This window comes from Barbus barbus (assembly GCF_936440315.1).
Source record: "Barbus barbus genome assembly, chromosome: 34".
Classification (NCBI taxonomy): domain Eukaryota; kingdom Metazoa; phylum Chordata; class Actinopteri; order Cypriniformes; family Cyprinidae; genus Barbus; species Barbus barbus.
The window spans coordinates 22676943-22695393 of NC_136762.1; the positions used below are offsets into that span (position 1 = coordinate 22676943).

Genomic DNA, 18451 nt, shown 5'->3' on the forward strand with positions numbered 1-18451 from the left:
ATATATATATATGTATATTCTATATCCTATATCCGCAGGCGTGTGAGAAAATCAAGCCAAGTTTTCTCATAAAAAGGCAAATGAGTCTCACAGTTGTAACACACAGTACATATATTTGTCCATACCTCTGCATTTTCTCTCAAATACGGCAATTCAAGTTCACGTAATCTGACTAAATCGATCCAGGTTCAGTGAGTCAGGATATGACGTGCACGCTTATTCGTAAGCAGCCCTTAATGTCGATCATGGAGCAAATCGATCCACCATCGCAAACAGAGAATATTTGTGCTGTTTAATGCATTTGAGATATTGCGTTTTCCTCAGTGCATAAGTGACACGTCACATGTATATTTTCCATCTGTAAATGTTAGAAAGTAATGCAAATATATCAATTTTGCTGTCAGGAGTGGGCGAGGCTTATGCGAGTGAACGAGCGCTGCTGCGCGCATGCACGCTACACAGACAGAGCAGAATAGAATAATAGCACAAGAATTCAGAATAAAATATACATTCTGCCAAAATATTTGTTGATGACATTAAATGTGACGCGTAGAATTTTAATCCTACATATAAGTGTATTTTTATGATAGCAGCAACTGTTAATCACTAGCTCAAATGAGTTAAATGTGTGTTCCTCTTATCAGTTAAAATGTACTCTGATTTCTATTATAAATTTACATTTTTAATTCAGTGATTTTAACTTTTGATTTGTGTTTTTAAGCTTTAATGCTTTAAAGAGCCATTTTAGATTGTAATGTTTTAATGTTCTAATAACCATAAAAGGTACAGCTGTCATAAATTCAGAGAGAAAGGCTGCATGGCTAGAAACTTCTGATCAACTGCATGCACAAGTAGCCACAATGTTAAAATGTCATTCGCCTACATTTTGGGCACAATACATTAAATACAGTTGGTTGTAGCCTATTTTTTATTTATTTGATTATTTAAGGTGTATTTTCTGTATACTTTTATTTTTGGACCGATAATAAATTAAACTGACTGTATGTGAGAGAGTCAGTGGTAATATCGATGCGTTCCTATTTGTCAGTGTTAGAGGAGCTCAGCTTAGCCTGACAGTTAGCCTGCTCCGGACCAGGTTAGTTTGCCAGCATAAGTTGCCATAGTGACTGAGCTTGAGCTATGGTAATTTTGCTTTCAGAAACCAAATCAAGTGAAAATAAGTCAGAATTACTGAAATAAGCCTGGCTTATTTGGTAAACTAGTTTTATGAAACAGCCCCCCGGAGTATTTCAGGACAAGCCAAAAACACGGTTTGGAAAATGGATTCATGGTGTACTCACTTATTATATAAATTTTTGTATATTTTGAACACAAAAAAGTTACAGACTGCAGTTTTAATTTGTGGCTGCAATGGCTATGTTCAACTCTGTTTTAGCTTTCGTGAAATTTTAGTTTTTAATACATTGTCGTAACCATGCGGCATGCACACTTACTAGAAAGGATGTGTCCTCACTAGGATGCAGCCTTTTGTTTGAGACACATCTATTGTCTTGTCTTGTTTATGCTGCCTCGTCATTCTTCTGCATTTCTCTTTGACACACTCCTAGATTAGCTTCTTTCTTTCTTTCTTTTTTTTATATAAAATCCTGTACAGATTACTGTTGTGTTCATAAAAATGCAGTTAGATCTGCTTCTTTGTTTGACGCAGTCATATTTTATCTTGCAACTAGACACAGTTATGCATTTTTGAGGGTGTGACATGGTTTCATTTAGAGCTTGCCCTTAAAAAATATTGGAATCAACAAGATATTTCTAATTCACACTGCCAAATGTAAATGGACATTGTGATGATGTCTTAATATACATTCTAGATGGCCTTTATGATTGCAAAGTCCTGATTAATATCTCAATGCCTGTGTGTGTGTGTGTGTGTGTGTGTGTGTGTCCCGTTGTAACTGCCAGCGTTAATGCAGGGAAGTGTGTTTTGACATGGCTGACTCTTGGCTACTACTTTTGACAATGTGCCTTATAACAACAGTAAAGAGCGCGTTCAAAGATGCGCCCCAGACCGGCAGGATTTATAAACAAAGCTGGACTATTCACGACCCCGTGCTCAATCACCCAGCGGGTGGAAACTACACAGACCTTTCGTCCACTGTAAGACCACTGGGCCAGGATGAGTGGATTTTATTCCAAAATCAGGAGAGAGCATTTAGAAAGACCCTGGACACGAAACACCTCGAGGATAAACGTAACTTCCTCTTCTCAGGAGAAACGCCGATAAAATGGTTTAGACTCATCTGCATTTTAAATGGAGTTTATTTTAAGAACGGAACTTTTACAATCATCCGGCGAAATGGAAGGCAGTTTGGATTACCTTTGCTGAAGTTCACAACCCGTGTACTGAAGAAAATGCCACGAGTCAGCGGAGGCCTTCCTGAGGCCCAGACCGCAGATTCCCTCGCCGGCTGGATCGAGGCGGAGTTACGCTTTTTGCGGGACATCGTTCAGCCAGCACTGGAGGCGCCACGGAGCGGAACCCATCAACAAAAGCAGGTGGGCAAAGATAAACTTGCATATTTATGGCAGAACAGAAAATCTAGAGCAATCCAAATTATTCTTAACAACAGTACATACCCAAATGTACCAGTCGGCGCAAATAATATACTAACTGTGCAGAATTACTACACTTCTAAATGCGCGCCTGAGAGGCTTGAAGGCGTGTTAAGGCCTTGGACTGGATTATTATTTCCCGTACAATCTAGCCAGCTTAACACTTCTCTGTTTACTGTCACTGAAGTGGAGAAAGTGGTTAATGACCTCCCCAATAATAAAGCAAGCGGACTTGATGGAGTGACTTATGAAACGCTGAAGACTACCAAACAAATGGTGTGTCAAATTCTGACCAACATATTTAACATCTGTCTGGAAAATGGTAAAGTTCCAGAATCATGGAAAGGGGCCCTGATCCACCGTATCCCCAAAAAAGATAATATTCCTGACGACCCATCTACCTGGAGAGACATCTCGTTACTACCTACAGTCTATAAGGTGTTTATGAAATGTATGCTGTCACGAATACTTCCTTGGTTAGTAGAGACAGGAATACTTTCACCAAAGCAAAAAGCTTATATCAATAGGCAGGGGATGAACATGAACACGACTTCAAACATTCATCTACCAGGTTCTTCACTGTCTTTTTGGATTTTCGTGATGCATTTGGCACATTGCCCCATGATATCATGTTTCACGCATTAGACGAAATAAGATTACCACAGCTGTATGCAGATGTAATTAAAGATGTTTATAATAACTCTTACATCCAAGTCATATGTGGAAGCGCCCTAACCGATCCCATACCACTTAAAATCGGCATCAAAACAGGGTGCCCGTGGAGCGCCATCAATTTCATTCTGGCGATTAACTCCTGGATGAAGTGGTTGTGCCAGTGCGCGCCTGCAGGTGTGCGATCCCCAAACCCAGTGCAAGGCTATGCAGACGATGTGGAAATCTCCTCGAGATGAAAGTGTAATTTCCAACATGCTCCTCCGCACGGATGAGTTCATAAGGTGGTCGGGTTTAGACATCAAACATACAAAATGTGCTGCATTCTATGAACGACGCAGTGGAGGAAACAGATGGTATAAAGCAAAGTCTGACAAGCCCCCTGCCTTCTCATTAATGCAGAAACGCATCCGACTGTATGAACGCCACGAAACATATCCTTATCTGGGTCATAAATTTAACGTCAGTGGCGATTGGGAGGAACAGATCACAGAGCTGTGTCATGAGTATACCCAAAGACTTGGGCTGATTGATGCTGCCCCACTCCCCATAATGATGAAGATTGAAGCCATCAGGCTGATCGCAGCGGCTAAAATCCAACACCTTTTGCCGAACGTACATATTCCACAACGTACACTGTCAGCGATGAACAACGAAACGGTGAAGCTGGTGAGGAAATGGTTTTGTCTTAATAGTCATACAACTAGGGACATTATCTTCCAGTCGTGTAGAGACGGAGGTCTCGGCGCCCCAAACATTGAATGGCTCTACACTGCGTCCAGAACAGGACATCTTCTAAACATGCTTAACAATGACGATACAACTGTTAGAGAACTATCACGCGAATCGCTGTTTTTACATCTACAGCGTCGCAAAATACCTGCTGCTTCCATAAACGAGTCCCAGTTTCTTGGATTTAAACTTAAGCAGAACGGAAAGTTAGACATCAGAGCAGCTGGATTTGGAGTGCGCTCCGACTGGCTGGATTTAAACGACCTCTGCTGCCGTACAGGAATACAGCTGTCCTGGCTGGGACCCGACGGAGAAGTAGTTGCTCTTAACGACAGCATAATCAACGATCCGCTGGTTTCCACCCTGGTGATACTCAAAGACAGTACACCTCATCAGCTACAGATTAAACATGTAAGAGCCTCAATTCTTCATTTTAGACAGACCCAAAATGGACAGCACTGGACGGGTCTCAGATTACAAGGAAACCTTGCATTACTTCAATTTGCCGACCATTCAGTGTCTCATTCTGTCCTGTCAAACCCTTCAATCTCAGATGACATTCTGATATTCATGATTAAAGCAAGGCTACAGTGTCTACCAACAAAGTATAATTTGGCAATATGGTATCCATCAAAGCATGAACCCTATTGTATATTACATCCAACTCAGCAGGAAAATGAAACGGTTGCTCATATACTAAACGGATGCTACAATTATAAAGGACTTTATGTGGCCAGACATGACCGTTTGGTTGATCTGTTTGCAAAGGAGTTGGAAAAGGTAATCTGTGGACATGATAGTAAGATTTACAAGCATAGCACTGTGCGAATTGGCTGGTTTCATCATAACATATCTGACGGTGATTACTTTAGAAGCATTCCAAATACTCCCGACATTGTAATTGTAAATGAGGTTATGAAATCTGTATGTATCTTTGAGGTGGGCTGCTGTTTTGACCTGTATATGAATACTTGCTACTATTCCAAACTATTGAAATACCAACCTCTGGTAGATCTTATTCTCCAACTTGGATACAAATGTAGATTAATGGTTTTGGTATTTGGAAGTTTGGGCCATGTCCATAAGAGTGTGATCAGAGGGATGCAGTTAGGGGGGCTGCAAAAAAAGGAGGCAAAAAGGCTTGTAAAATTCTGCTCTATTTCAGCCACCATAGGGAGCATGCAAATATGGAGACGGAGATGTTTTGTTTATCCTTAATGTGTTGAGTATCATAAATGGAAAGACTTGTGCAAGTATGTGAGCCACGAATTGTAGATCTGTCACCTTGTCAAAAACTCTTCCCAGAGTATTTGGATCTTGTTGTCTTTGTAATGTCTTTTAGATCCAAATAAAAGTATTCAAATGTGTGTGTGTGTGTGTGTGTGAGGACATCTCCCACCTTGCTCAAACTGTGTACAGCAGTGTATAGATTAGCCTAATTCCTGTCAGTAAGTCTGTGCAGTGTGACGGGTTAATCATCGAGCCTCACAGTACCTATCCCTCTCTCTCCGGCCCTGCTAAAACTGATGAGGGAAAAATTTAAATGGATTAGGCTAATGTGATAGAAAAGCCCCTTAGCCAAGGACTTGTGTATCTATCCAGAGACAGCATCAGGGGCCGGTTGCATAAACTGTTAAGACTAGTCTCAAAAAGTTAGTCATCTAATTTTTTTTCTTCAAGAATAAAGTTAAATAAAGGTAGATATGTCTTATTTGTATTGGAAAAAGTAAGACTGATTAACCCTTGGCAACTGCTATTTGGTCAAACAAGTTCTTAAGACACAGTCTTAACATGGTGGCTAAGTTTATGCAACTGGCCCCTGGAGTGAGAAGGGAGTTTGTGTTAAGACCCCAACTCATGGTAATCTGGAGAAAAAGCGCACTATCTTTATGTGGCACTGGGGGACCTTTGGGGGATTCAAGTGATCTCAGTCCATTTTTAGTTTTATGATCATTTTAGGATTTTTTTTATTTATTTTTTTTGTCACTAAGAATTTTTTGTCACTGAGATTGTTACTGACCTCATTTTCGGATTAAAGGCAGTTTCTGTTTTGTTATAATATAAATTAGAATGTTTTAATATATTTATTTTAATGGCATTAAATTACAGAAAACCATTTAAAGCTACTGTGTGAGTGTTTCTAATACAACATCGGGAGTGATGGCAAATTTGACATCTTTCTCTCTTCTGTGCAACGTAATCAATCTCTCTTTCTCTCTCTCTCTCTCTCTTTCTCTCTCTGGCAAATGGGAATTAAATACTTTATGAAACGCTCCAACATACTTGCAAAAATCAGTGGTGGACAGTATTTTTCTTCACTTTAATTTCATTAGGCATTAGTACTAAATGCATGCATAATAGATGCATAATATCACACTATTTCATTAGGCATTTAATAAAAAAAACATTGTTCCCCTTTATTTTGACTTGACCTGAAAAAATCGCCACCTCCTCTGAGACTCTCTCCAATTTGTGAAAGAACTGATTCTTTTTAATGAACCTGTTCACAAAACACACTTAACAATCTATTTGCGCATTGGACTGATCCAATTGCAGCTGTTCTTGATTCAACAGCACCTGTAAAGTGATTCATTCAAAGCGACTCAAAAAGAGTCAGCGAAGCATAACAAGATAACAAACAAAGCAGGTGATTACGGACTTACATGTACTATCAGACTAGCTTTGCTATATCAATAGGATTCAAGAAGGGAGCGATGAAGGAGGACATGCCAAAGCTTTCAGAACCAAAGCTAGACCCCAAGTGGGGATAGTAGATGGACGAATTGGTCGTCTCGTACCACATAGAAATCTGATTACCAGTCCATTCCTGCCCACTGACTGCCTGTCAACCTCACTGTGGCTGGCCGATATAGCGGCAATGCACACTTTGAGTGTAGAAGGCACACAGTTGCCATCTAAGCACTCCTGTAAGAAGGACAAGATAACAGGAATTGAGCAAACAACTGGGTCCTTCTCCCTTTAGGAGCTCCAGCTCTCAAAGACTTTCCATTTATAAGCATAGAGGTGTGTGGTAGATGGAGTTCTCACTTCAGCAATCGTTGTTAACACTTGTGGGCTGCAGACAGCTGATTGGAAGTTGATTGTGAGCCCCAACACTAAAGGTGGTTGAGAAGCATATCCCTTAATATGGCATTTTGAAAAGTCTGATCACTTAGAAAAATAATAGCACAGGCCACTTGATTTGACATATCATTCATGTCTATAGTACAAACTGTGTTAGTTGAGTTACACAACAAAATGTAATACTTAGAGTTCTTATAAAACACCACTAAAACTTTCTGCGTGTGTTTAATCTATTATACATGAGCAACGTTATTCATGTCTTGTTCTCTCTCTGTTTTTGCAGGTCTGCTCATCGGTTCAGGATGTGCTCTGTATCCTCTAGGGTGGGACAGTGAGGAGGTCCGGCAGACATGCAACAACAGCTCAGATCAGTTTGAACTTGGTACGTCCTCATGTCACCCACACTCTGAAGTTCTCATACATCTTAAAATATCTGCATTAATTACACAGTGAGAGCATTAAACACTTAATGCATTATGTCCAGCAGTTGACCTTGCTTAAAGAGATCACTATAAAAAATGAATAAATAAATAAATAAATAAATAAAAAGTACACTTTAGCATACTTTAAAAAAGTTAACTATTTATAGAAATAATACACTGTTAAAGAATATACTTACTGAATGTAATATTTTCAGCAAATGAAAATATGTTACAGTTTAAATTATTTTGAGCGTAATTCAGAAGGACTTAAGTACCTTTTTAAGTATCTTTTTTTTGTAATTTCATAATTATTTATCTTTGGTTGCTAAATGCTAAATGTATACTGACAAGCATTTATGATGAATTAAAATGTACTGTAATGCATTTTACTTCTGTGTCATGTTTTAAATTTTATTTGTGATTGCACATTTGTAATGATGAAGTAGCAATTTAGAACATTTTAAATATATTTTCTAAATATATTAAATATATTAATTATATGTAATATAAAATAATGCACCCCAGTTACATAAGTTACATGCATAAAACATAATGACTTAAATTATGCTGAGAAACAGTCATGTTCTCTTTTTAAGTAGACTTACATGGCCTTTTTAATTGTTATATTATCAACATTTCATATCATCAACTTTTTTTTTTATTAAATATATATTTTAAGATTTAAAGCATACTCCAAGTAGCATTCAATACAAATAAGCACACTTTTTGTTTTAACAAGGAATAGTTCACCCAAAAATGAAAATTCTGCTGCATACCTCCTGTTTTATTGTACACCGGGTGAAAATCATTCGTCTGACTGGTTAGAACAGTAACGGCACCAATTCACATTTAAACCAGTAAAAAAGTATTAGCAATATTATTATCTCTCTTGACTTAGCATAGACCACTAACTGTTGCAACATAAAATATGAATCACTATGAAACTAGAAGGATAGAATGCAAATGACCGTTGCTTCAGAAGTCTAATGTGATCCTGACAAAGTACTCAGACTGTCCCAGAGAGTATGTTTTGCATTCAAGCGCCCAAACTACACTAATTCAAATGACATACTGTGTTCACATTAGGCAAATCCCAGCCCTCAACTGTTTTTAAGAAGGAATATTTTTCATAATAAAAAACAGTATCGTGTTACTATTTCAAACAGCTATTTAGAGTGAAAACAGCTGCATGATTTCAAAGTAAGAGAAAGCATTATAGTGTAACCTCAAGTGGGTATGTCTTAAAAGAGTTGAGGAATTGAGAATATTTTTATTTCCTGAGGTTGTCTGCTCTCACTCTGAGGAGCTTTGCTATTGTAAAGGTTGCACATAATTTTAAGCTAAGCGCAAATGTGACAATGTTGTTTGAAATGTTTACTGCAATAATGAAGCAAACAAACGTCACACACAAGTTTTGTGTCTCACCATACGAGTGTTGCTTTAAATTAATAAAAAATTTCACCAAAGGTGAAAAGATTGTTTTCTTTTCACCTTTGGTGAATTATTGTCATAGATTGTTCTCTATTTTTCTGTGCACATTAACTTAGATTACAACTTAGATTACAAAGTTACTACTACTAATACTACTAAATCTTGTATTAATAGCTACAAACATAACTATACAAATATATTTAGTTATGTAAAAATGTTAATAGAAAGGTTTTTAAGCATTTAATGTTTCTAAAACTGAATGCATTCTTTTGTGCTAATATGTATTATATGTCAGTACCTTCATATTTGATGTTTCAACTATATATCCAAACGCACAAAAATGTAATGTGTGAATGTTACATACAAATACCTAGGAATACTAATCAGATGAGGCAGGGAGAACTGTTTCAATCTGTAAAAATACAACCATGACTTTTTTCTTTTGGTCTGGATGATCTGAGCAAATTTTATTGGAGATTGTACAAACTTTGTAGGAAATGAGAGAAAAAGAGATTAGATCAAAATGGCATAAAGGTGTAAATTGTTAATCATGGTATTCCAGAAATATTTAATTTTTGATCACCATAGATCAGGGGCGTAGCCATCATTTCAAAAGTGGGGGGGACGGAATGTCTAGTGTTATACCTGTTTTTTTTGTTGTTGTTTTTTTTCAGTTAACCCTTGTCTAATTGACAGGTTTTATTTTTAATCATACCTTTTTGCTTAATATGCTTTATGATTATGTTATTATATATGATTATAAAACAGAAGGAAGGAAAGAGAAAAAAAGAAAAAGAAAGAAATACAACAGCTTGTCACTGGGACAGTACCCTTAAAAGGACATCAAAAAGTTTCATAGTTGTACATTACGGTACATATTGGTACTCTAATGTACTAATGTGCACCTTTTTGAGTATAAGTTACAAAGATGTCCTTATAAAGGTACTATTTTTAAGGTATAAGAAATATCTTATCATAGACAATGCTGTAAATAATCTTTACCTCTGAAGCCTCACTGAAACTTTCTGCCTCATTCACACTCAACTCTGAATTCACTTCTGGCTCTGTCTACAGCAAATAAAGTAGTGTTTGAAACATCTACATACAGGGAATAGTGACATACAGAAGAAAATAACTAATTAAGTACACTGCTGGACAATAACCAGTCATTTGTATCCTAAATTATTTTTTAACACTTTAGAATGATAAACACATATTCACTATTAACTATGACTTTTGCCTCAATAAACTCTTAATTTACTGCTTACTAATAGCTTGTAAGGTAGTCGCTGTAGTTAAGTTTATGATTATGGGATGCAGAATATGGTCATGCAGAATTAATATGTGCTTAAGTACTAATAAACAACCAATATGCAAGCTAATAATTACCTACTGTAGTTAAAAATGATAGCTGAGAAGTTTTTCATCATATTTGACTAATTTGACATATTTGACATATTTGACACATAAATATTTGACTAATTATGTGTTTTCTATGATTGGTCCATATATAATCCTACAAACGCTTGTGTATTAATAGATTTTATACAATATAAAAACAGCCAGGTGTTAAAAGCCACTCTTCTCACCTGTCACTGTGTGTCGTCCTGATTCTGCTAACAAACCTAGGCTGACTGTTTCTTGTTCATTCTTGACAACACATAAAAACGTCAAATTAGTGCAATAATGACAGAGCACCCCTAAATGAAGATCGGTCCTGTATCAGATCAGTGCTTGCATACTTGATTGAAATACATCATGTAGAATTGGCAGAGTGTCACAATGCTGCAAACGCTGTAAAATATCAGTTCAACATTATCTTTATTCTTATTTGAAGGGCTCTGATAACATACATACCTGTTAAAATAAAAGACGTTACAAAAGAGTTACGGAAAAATACACTGAAAATAAATAAGTGCATGTTTGTCCAGGCAGCTTTTTTTTCTCCATATAATGAACATTAAAACTTGCTAATTATTCAACAAGAGCAATAGGCAGAGTCACTCAACATTGTGCAACACTAATCGGATCCCACATGCCAACTTACGCTGCTTGACTTCTTCGTAAAAAAGGAGTGAAGTTTTTTGCCGCTTTGAACTCATCTCGACCTCTAATGAATGATGGACCGCGGGCACGAGCCTGGGCATGTCGTGACGTCACAAACTGAGTGCCTGATTGCCATGGAAACGTAAACGTCATGTATAAATTATCTTGTCTCTTTGAATTTTAAATCATTCTGCATTTATATACATTGCTCCATTAAAACCTCAACATGTCGACGAATTTACTTTTTATAAAAAGTGCGGCGGACACGTCCCCCGCGTAATCTACGCCCCTGCCATAGATGATCTGACCTAAATTTGAGGACAAAAAAATTATGAAAATAGACCTTAAAAAAATAAAATTAAATTGGTAACAAAGCAATGTTGAGCAAAATATAGTCAATTCAATAGGAACTGGCAAAATTAATGGACTTCCAGTTCCAATTTCGCGAAGCGAATTTTACGTTGAGTTCAAGTTTGGTGAACTTCACTGTAAAAAAAAAAGAAAAGTTGAGCCAGAGAGCTCAAAAATCTGCTGAAGCTGGTTGCCTTAAAATTTTAAGTTGGCTCAACTTTTTTTTTTTTTACAGTGTTGACACAAAATGACACACTAATTCACACAGCAAGCCTCTTGGTTTGGCAGTGACCTCTGTGTGATCAGAGATACATAACTTGGCAACAAAGCAAAACTTAAGATCCATAATAAACAAGCTGTGTTTAATCATTAAGTTTTTAGAGTCTGTTTGAAAAGCATTTATTTAGGGTTAGTTGCTAGCTGGCAGAATAGCTTTGAATGTTTATTTCGTCTTCATTATTCCTGTATCACTGATCGAATTTTGTCACATCCTGTCCCAGTTTCACTGAGAAATGTTAAATCCTTAAATTGAAATTTAAAATCGGTGTTTCCTCATGATGTGGAAACTGAAACCACTGGGTAAAATTAAAACTCAAAAAAAAATTACTTTAAATAAAATAAACATTAAAATAAAATAAACATTAACTGAAACTATATATATAATTTTTTTTTTTTTTTTTTATTTCAACATTTGTCATTTTTGTTTAGATTAAATTAAGGTACAGAAATTACTAAATCTAATAATCTAAAATCTAAACAAATAAATAATAATAATAATGATAATTAAACAATAAGATGAATTACAAAAAATAAACAAAATTCCTAAACCTTTTACTAAAAATAAAATGAGAACAAAATTATAGTGTAATATTTTTGTAATATCAAAATATTAACAAAAAATATAATAGTACATCAGTGCTAAAATAACACTAATTCACTTAACACAAGATGTACCAAGGAAACAGGAGAATTGTTTTGTGTCTAGACTAACTGGTTAAAATTTTTACTATACTTTAGGATCATTAATTCATCAGAATATATTAGGAGGTTTTAGAAATATTAAGAATCAGTGGTGAGTGACCTCTTTAACTTGGTATGCTGACTGCTAAGTGCTATGAGTAATGTGTACCTACTTTTTTTATGCCAAAAAAAAAAGTAAAATATGTTTTCAACAGACTTTTAAAATTAGCTTTGCTTTCGAAAACATAAAAATATAGTTAAAGTGCAACAATACACTATGAGTTTCAGTCAGCAAAAGCACGTTTCTGCTTGGGTGAGCAATTCGCTGACAGGTTTTCTTGCACATGAAATCACCCACATGCCAACAAACCAATGAGAATGTGAAACAATAATGACGATTACAATAATGATAACAATAGGGTGTAGGCGCCAAAGCTGTTGTGGATCCGCTCACCCTAATCCCTCCATAAGGGGCACAGATTTGAAGAAAAAGAGTGAAAAATAAATGTTATGGACAGTTACATATGTATTCAGAACATTTTATTATGTAAGCTTTGTTGCACCTTAAATGACATGGGACTTTATAGTAATGATAATATTAATTAGCCACTCCCCGAACTCATTCTCTCATTCTCTCTGGTTATTCAAAACATGTAGCTTATATGGACTGAACACCCCTATTTAGAATGTTCCTAATCGGTGTGCCAAATTTCACAACTTTTTAGCATATCTTTCACTATCTATCACATACCATTTCTTCATAAACTTCATCCATCACACATATGATCCTTTCATTCTTTGACATTTGAAGCTTTCAGAAGTTCATGCAGTGTTCATGCATTTATGTCAGTGCTCTTTCTCTCTGACTTGTCTTCAGGCTCTTGTCAGATCGGCTGGGCATACTACTGTACTGGGGCCGGCGCCACCTCGGCCATGTTGCTGTGCACCTGGCTCGCCTGTTTCGCAGGGAAGAAACAAAAGCAATACCCGTACTAGAAGACCCGACCTCAACTACAGCCTGAACCACAGCAGGACAGATGCCTTAGACTCAGTGGAGACCGGCTTTGCAGCCAATGGCATGACGGCTTTCCTCCATTAATGCAACTCCAACTCATTAATGACTCAAAATGCTCATATGAACATTTGGGTGATTAAAATGAGCATGCACTTTGCAAAGAGACATGACTTTTGGCAGTACTTCCTCTGCTCTCTATAAAAAAACGAGAGAGTATTTATCGCGAAAGGACCAATTATTGTGTGTGTGTGTGTGTGTGTGTCTTTTTTTATGTCCACTGTTGTGAATATCACACGTGTGCTTGTTTTTTTTTTTCTTTTTCTTTCTTTCTCTGGAACTGATATTGTCAAATTAAGCTTTGGTTTAGATGTAAAACAGACACTTTAGATGAAGTCTGTATATATATATATATATATATATAAAATATTAATATTACTATGCCCTGAAATATGCCTTACATATAAATACTATAATTTAAATACTATAACCCATTAAAACTAAAGCTGGCATTTAAAAAAAATTTAATTGATTAAAATGATATTTAGTTACATTTAAGAATTAAATGAAAAATTAAATCATTTGGCATCGATAGCCAAAATCTCCAAAAATAAATCTTCAAAAAAAAAAAATTAGTTGTACTGGTATGTTGTTATGGACAGTGGTGAAATATATAGTTTAGTAATCATTATCTAAAAATATTTGACCACTCCAGAATAAAGTATTCCAGAGTCGTGCTATAAAAGGTATTTATTGTTTACATAACAATCTACAATTACAATGTGTATTAAAAATAATCTTTAGCATTATATATACAGACTTCATGTAAATTATCAAAATATATATTTATCATTATTGTGTTTATATTTACATATCCATTGTGAATTGCAATAATATTCATGGTTAATATCTATATATTGCCTTTTTGTTTCAAAGCTTGATCATTTTTACATTAATGTATGCTAGAAATATAGAATACAATGTATGTTCTGATGAAATATGACTCATTGACATATTGTGTTAAAAAGACAACAGAGGAAGCATTGCTTATTTGATTCATCTTGTGTTTGTGAATAAAATCTGTTTATCAACATTTTAGTTTTTATGTTAATCAGTCATAAAATATTAGCTTATAAAAAATATTACACACACTACAGTACATTAAATCTCTCTCCAGAGATGTGTCCACATTAGTTACTTTTACTTTACTTTACTTTTAGTCATTTAGCAGACACTTTTTTTCCAAAGTGACTTACAAATAAGAAAAAGTAACTAAAACTAAAAGTTAACACTCTGTAAATACTCTATACACACACATTTAAGAAAATACAGAAATTAAATAAAATTGACAAATGCATACAACAACATTTCAATAGTAAACATATAAATGGAAAAAAAATTTAAAATAAAAATAAAAAGCGATACTTATATCCTTTGTCCCAGCCCAGTGGAGTCGATGGTCTTTACACTCTTCGGTCTTCACACGAGGGCTGCCGCGACCGCTGCTGCGGTATAATAACCTTTTTTATACCTATCTAACAAATCACTACTAGAATTCAGCTGAACCCACTTTCCTATTAATCACTAAAAATGGCCAAGCAAGTGCAGACACTGACAAGATACGCAATACAGTATGAGACCAAACGCGATTTCAGCAACTCTCAACACAGTAAACAAAATAAGCATTTTATAAGTTGTTATGAGGATTTAGGTATCTACTCAGCTACAACCGTACTTCACACGGAACCTTTTACACACCATTTGCAAAATGAGGGTTATCAAAAGTTCGAATGAAATGGTATTTTCAGCCAACTATGCTTCCAAAATCTGACATATTTCAGAGTAAAACAAGACACTCAATGGAATTAAAGTAGGCTGGGACAAATCAGGATTTGATTGGATGGTTCCATGTTAGTTGTTACATTTGATAAAAAATTGTAAAGTACTTTATGCTTTCTTTGGAATAATGTGCAGCATTTAATGTTTATGTTAAATCTTATTCCAAGTGAATCTAATATCAGTTGGTAGGCAGGTATCGCTAACAGTATATGTGGTGTCTATAATTCATATCCCGAGCTCACACACTCATTAGTGGGGCATGAAGCTGCTCCTGTGATCTGTTCCCATAATTATAATACCCACGATACCCTACACACACAGAGGAAACCTCTATGTCGCTTTTATTCTCACTTCTAAGATATCCTGTTCTTTTGGTGCTAAGTGTCTTGCAGTTCTGTGTAAGATCTTTTTCTCCCATTGATATTGCTGGGGATTGTTGGAAGTTTGAGGTGCGCAGCATGACACATTGGGGTCAAGTGTACAGAGCACTTCACTCCTCTATTATCTCAGCTTGACATCTCACCACTGGCAGTGAGAGAAGATAAAGCAAAAAGACTGTTTGATATCGTTACAGCCATTATATGCAGCAGTTTCACTGAACACATTGCTATTATTAGCCCTGACATGTGAAAGAGATGTGAGCATGTGATTTCTGATGCTAATAAATGTTTAACAAATACCCAGCTGGGCCAATGACATATAATTAAGCATATTAAAAGAATACTGTTGCTCAGACTACTAACTTAAAGTGTTTTCACATTAGCAAAACTTAGCAGGAAAAACGGTCCATTGTCTATTGTCAGTGGTGTAACAATGTATGATGTGCAACTCATGCAGAAATTACATTTAAGTCAAGTCAAGCCACCTTTATTTATTATTTACTTTAGTTGACCTAATGCAGCCTGACAATCCTTTAATGGATTTGAATTATAGAAATGTGATAGTGTGTTATGTGTATGCCAGGTTAAGGGAATAGGTCTTTAGATTTGAGTGTGTCTGTCCACTGAACATCCTAGGTAGATTATTCCAGAGTTAAGGAGCTACAGGAAAATTATCTGCCACCTGCAGATGATTTTTATATTCTAGAAATTATCAAATTGCCAGAGTTTTCACATTGCAGTGGACATGAAGGACTATGATGTGATAAGACCTCGCTCAAGTATTGAGCAAATAAACCATTCAGGGCTTTATAATTGTTCCTGGTTCTAGTAAGAACTCTAGCTGCTGCAATTTGGACCAGCTGGAGTTTGTTTGAGCGTGCAGAGCAACCACCCAATAAAGCATTACAATAATCTAACCTTGAGGTCATGAACATATAAATTAATGTTTCTGCACTTGACATTGAGAACATATGTTGTAATTTAGATTTTATTTTTTTACATACATTTTTAAGATGTAAAATTGTGGTTTTACAAATGCTAGAAACATGGTTTTCAAAGGACAGAAATAAGAATGTTATCAAATAGCACACCTAGGTTCCCAACTGATGACAAATAATTAACAGAGTAGCCATCAAGTGTTCGACAGTGTTTTAGGTTATTACATGCAGAGGTTTTTGGTCCAAAAATTAAAACCTCAGTTTTTTTTAGAATGCACGACCGAAAATAGTTTGTTGATGTATTTTATAGTTTGGTTTAGAAGGGTGCTATGGGTATTTATAATTGCGATGGTGCCGTTCAGAGACTTCCCGAAGGTCTGTAGGGCGTGTCTCTGGACTAGGAGCTGTTGTCGTATCCCTAGCCTTTCAGCCTCGATTTCGCCCACATGCCGCCTAACGGTGGCCAGATTAACAGCATTAGCGGTGTTCATGCCAATGTTAAACAGAGTTCGGACGTACACCTTTCAGGTGTAGGTTTTGCAGTTCGTTATCAATAACCCCAGTTGTTCATGGAGTACTATCCCCAACGCTGGTCCCGGCGATGCAACTTCTAGCTGGGGCCTAACCATAATCATACAGAGAAACATAACAACAGGGGTCGAGTCTGAGCATCTGCCTGGTAATAGAACAGACAGAAGGCACAATTAGCTGCGAAGATCATGGTTTGGTGGGTCGCCTCGATCAGTTGATAATGGCTTTTCACCATGATTTACGACAATTTTAGTGTAGGGAGTCATTCTTACTTTCGGGACCTGGATTTGAGGATTGGTTAAGGGAGTTCCCTGATGAGGGGACTAGAGGGGAAAGGAAATTATAGTGAAAGAGAAAAAAAAGGAAAAACACAAAGAGGAGACACAAGGAAGAACACAAAGAGACATAAGGACACCGAATGAGGTGAGACCGCAAATGAGTGTCACGTGTGGAGTAACTCCTCTCTACTACAGGTCGGTCCTAGGAGTGCGGTGGAGGAGAGTGTGTCAGTGTTGTGTTTAAGCAAGGTCGCTATATGTTTTCCTAGAATGACAGAAATTATGTAAGTGTGGTGTAGAGCAGATGATTGTCGGCCTGTGTCAGTGGGTTTGATCTTCCCCCTTTTCCAGTCGGCTGGAGCCCTGGTGCCTCTTTATCTGGTTTCGATGGACCCATCGAAGGACTGGCTCGCTGCGCCCTTGTCTGATTTTGATTCGGTAGGCGACAGGTGAGAGCTTGTCTGTAATTTCGTAGGGTCCTGTCTAGTGAGGAAAGTTAGTCTGCCAAGCTGTAGTACCACACTTTGTCTCCGACATCGTAGTAGGCTTTACGGCCTTCCACACTTCTTTGGAGTTGCTGTTGCGTGAAGGCGAGAGTCCTTCTCAGGTGCTGATGCAACTCTTCCAGGTACTGGTGAGTGGTATAGGCGGTGATGAGATTCATGTCACCGTGTTGGTACAGCAGGTGTAGCGGTAGCGTCATCCTTCTCCCTGTTATCATCGTGAACGGGGGTACTCCGGTAAAAACGTTTTTGGCGGGGTGGCTCGGGCGGTCATCAGTACCACAGGAAGTTTGATATCCCAGTCCTTTTTATTGGTGGACATGTACTTCTTCAACAACGGGGGTACTCCGGTAAAAAAGTTTTGGCGGGGTGGCTCGGGCGGTCATCAGTACCACAGGAAGTTTGATATCCCAGTCCTTTTTATTGGTGGACATGTACTTCTTCAACATGCTGACCACTGTCCTATTGGCCCGTTCAACTTGACCTGAGGAAATTGGGTGATGGCTTATATGGAGCTTGGCCTGTATACCCAGGAGTTTTTATTTTTATTTTTTTACATTATTGACACACTATTTTCCTTTTTTGATATTTGTGCAGTTGCTTTGACACAATTTGCATTGTTAAAAGCGATATATAAATAAAAGTGACTTGACTTGACACTTCCTGCATGACCTCGGCGGTGAAGTGGGTTCCTCGGT

The 18451-nt window shown here is 36.8% G+C and overlaps 1 protein-coding gene across 1 annotated transcript in view; it reads left to right on the forward strand.

Annotated features, from left to right (window-relative positions):
- Positions 1-13890, forward strand: part of LOC306854030 (LHFPL tetraspan subfamily member 6 protein-like) — a 110583-nt gene extending 96693 nt beyond the window's left edge. The window contains exons 3-4 of the mRNA XM_079391814.1: positions 7346-7444; positions 13150-13890. Of these exons, the coding sequence (XP_079247940.1) occupies positions 7346-7444; positions 13150-13268 (218 nt within the window). The 3' untranslated portion in view covers positions 13269-13890. The remainder of the gene's footprint in view (positions 1-7345; positions 7445-13149) is intronic.
- Positions 13891-18451: the final 4561 nt, after the last annotated feature.